General features: G+C 17.4%; 1 protein-coding gene across 2 annotated transcripts in view; it reads left to right on the top strand.

Annotated features, from left to right (window-relative positions):
• Positions 1–3,035, top strand: part of LOC102677204 (putative uncharacterized protein DDB_G0274405) — a 7,990-nt gene extending 4,955 nt beyond the window's left edge. For both annotated transcript variants that reach the window (XM_006613770.2, XM_031509549.1), the window contains exons 4-8: positions 830–986; positions 1,321–1,354; positions 1,420–1,649; positions 2,373–2,552; positions 2,663–3,035. In XM_006613770.2, coding sequence (XP_006613833.2) covers positions 830–986; positions 1,321–1,354; positions 1,420–1,649; positions 2,373–2,552; positions 2,663–2,979 — 918 coding nt within the window. In that variant the 3' untranslated portion in view covers positions 2,980–3,035. The remainder of the gene's footprint in view (positions 1–829; positions 987–1,320; positions 1,355–1,419; positions 1,650–2,372; positions 2,553–2,662) is intronic.
• Positions 3,036–3,091: the final 56 nt, after the last annotated feature.

The following is a 3,091-nucleotide window of genomic DNA, read 5'->3' on the forward strand; positions in this document are numbered from 1 at the left end:
ATATTTTAAAATTGTATTGAAATTTTCCAATTTCATAAATTTCATATATATGCAATATATCATGATGACTATGAAATGTTTTTTATATAATTATTTATAAAATTTAATTTATATTATTATATCATTTATTATATCATTTAAGATATGGATAAAAAAATATGCAATTGATAATATTTGCATAATCTTAATAAATGGATTTCTGAATACCCTGGAAAAGATTTTAAAATGATAATGAACAAACAATTATTTATGACAACATAAGAGTAATTTCTATTTATAAATACATTTTTATTTTTATTTGCATATGTATATCAAACATTAATTTTTCTTAATAATTGTAAAAAAATATTTCTTTATTTTTAATTTATTATATTTACAATATTGTCATTATAATAATTTCTTTTTAATATCTTATAAATCTTGTCAATACAAATATGATTTTGAAGACAGAAATCTTAATTAACAAATAATTTAATTGTTTATTATAAATAATTTATTATTTATTAATATCTTTGTGAAAATCTATTCTATGATATATAATTTTGTATTTAAATTATTCAAATTATTTATATTTTAAAATCATAATGTTAAAAACAAAAGAATTATTTTTGAAAAAATTATTTGAAGTAAATTTTTCATATATAATATCAAACAAAAAAATTATAAAATAATAAAATTAATATAAAGATTTATATTAAAAGAAACCAATGAAATTTTAAATATTCTTCATTAATATTTTTCATTAATAATTATATACCTCAAGAAATATTTTTACATTAAATTTGAATGTGAGTAATGAATAAAAAATATTTGAAGTAACTATTTTTAGGCTCATTTTTATTTAAATATTGAAGAATCATATGATCAAAGAAATGAAAATTATTCCAAATCAAAGGATGAATCATTTTATTATAAAATAGGTGATATTATAAATTTTTCATCAAAAAATATTCTTTCTAAACATGAGAAGGAACATGAACTCTATGGTATTGATGGATATACTTGCATTTATAAAAAGACAACTAGATAAAATAATGTAGACAATTGATTGGCTATTTCTAATAGATCCAACAATTATGAAAATAGACATGCGTATTGGTCGAAAGTTTCATATATATAAATAAGATCTTATATATTATATATCTATAGTATTGCTAATAAGCAAGAGAGGGGAGTAATTTTCCTCCCCTCTACTATTAGCCATCTTCACGTAGATGCAGTTATACTTGTAGTTATACTTTCTTTTCTCATTCATTGAAAAATATATTACCATGCAACATAATAATTTATATTATAAAATTAACAATATGTCAATTTCAGAAGACATTGAAAAATGGATAATGGAAAGAAAAAAGTAAGTTATAATGATTTATAATTGATAATGATTAATGATTTATATATAATATAATCACATCACAGAAGATATCCTACAAAAATTAATGTTGAATTACGAAAAGCTGAAGAAATAGAAAAATTACAAAGAGGAGAAATAATTAAACAAAAACAGGAGATTACTAAGCGGAAAAGACATAAATTTTTACGTTCTTATAATCGAAAAAGAATAATAAAAAAGGAACCTATTATAATATCTAATAATATTGAAGAACAAAAGGAAACATATAGAGGTTTGCATCGATTTTTTGGAACATGTGAGTATTTAATTATTTTCTATTATTTCGACTTCAAAAAAATCAAGTAACTTTCTACTATAACCTTTTGTTCTGTTTGACATTTTGCATTAAAAATGTCATATATATATATATATATATATATATTATAAATTTTGGCATATTTATTATATATATATTACAAAAATTTATTTCAAAGAATGATTTTATTCCTAAATAGTTGAAATTGAATTATAATTATTTTCCACATGTTGTTCTTGAATTTTTTTTTTTACTTATATATAAGAAAAATGTTCAAAGAAATAATCTTTTTATAAATATATTTAATGTTAATATAAATTTATTTAATGTTTTAATGAATGTGTTATTCAAAAAATGTAATTAATATATAATAATATGTAATAATATATATAATAATAATATAATAATAAATTTTTAGTAATAACTTGAATATTAAATCATTGATTATACTTAAATAATCATATCTTGTTAGTAATTAACATGTTTATCATCTGTGTTTACAATTGTGTGATGATTATTATTTTACGCTTCAAAATTTCTTTGTTTTTTTTTTTATTTAATAATTAACTGACTAAGATTAATAATTATTAAAATTATTTAAATATGAATGAAATTATAAAAAAAAATATAATTTATAAAAAATAATTTTTATATTTCTGAAAATAATATAAATATTTAAAAATTATAAAACTATAAATGTACATATATATATATATTTTTTAGTATGCTTAAGAAAAGAAGATTTGGAAATAGAAAAGCAATCTAATAATGAAATTGAAAATAATTACAAGGAAAATATTAATCAAATTTCTGATGAAGAAGAAATATTAGATGTATTGCCAAAATTTACTATTTCTAATGTACCTAATTTAGTAGCAAATTATGAAAGTGTTTCAGAAGAAAGTAAGTATAAGATATAAGAAAAAATTTTTCATATAAGAAAAAATTTGTAATAAATTCATTATTTATAATAAAATAAAAATATCTAATGTTTACATATATTTCATTTGTAGGTGATATGCCTGAAGAAGTATCATTTAAAAAGATAAGTTTAAATAATGAAAACAAAGAAAATAATGCAATAAAAGATGAAGTAATATATGAAAATAGATCTATTCAAACACAGCCAATAGATTCAGTTTGTAAAATTTCCAAAATTAATCTGACATTGAATCAAAATTCAAAAAATAAAGAACAGAAAATTATAAATAAGATGCCACCATATACATCACAATTATTACAAAAATTACTTTCACGATCTATTCAACATGAAAGAAATTTAATATGTCAGTGTATAAAATATATAATAGATAATAATTTTTTTGATTAAAATTTTGATTACATATTTTTATTTATAATATAGATATATATTATATATATATAAAATAGATATATATTATATATATATATAAATATTTTCCAAATAGCTCTTTATAAATTAA

The sequence above is a fragment of the Apis dorsata genome, unplaced genomic scaffold (assembly GCF_000469605.1).
Source record: "Apis dorsata unplaced genomic scaffold, Apis dorsata 1.3 scaffold_162, whole genome shotgun sequence".
Lineage (NCBI taxonomy): Eukaryota > Metazoa > Arthropoda > Insecta > Hymenoptera > Apidae > Apis > Apis dorsata.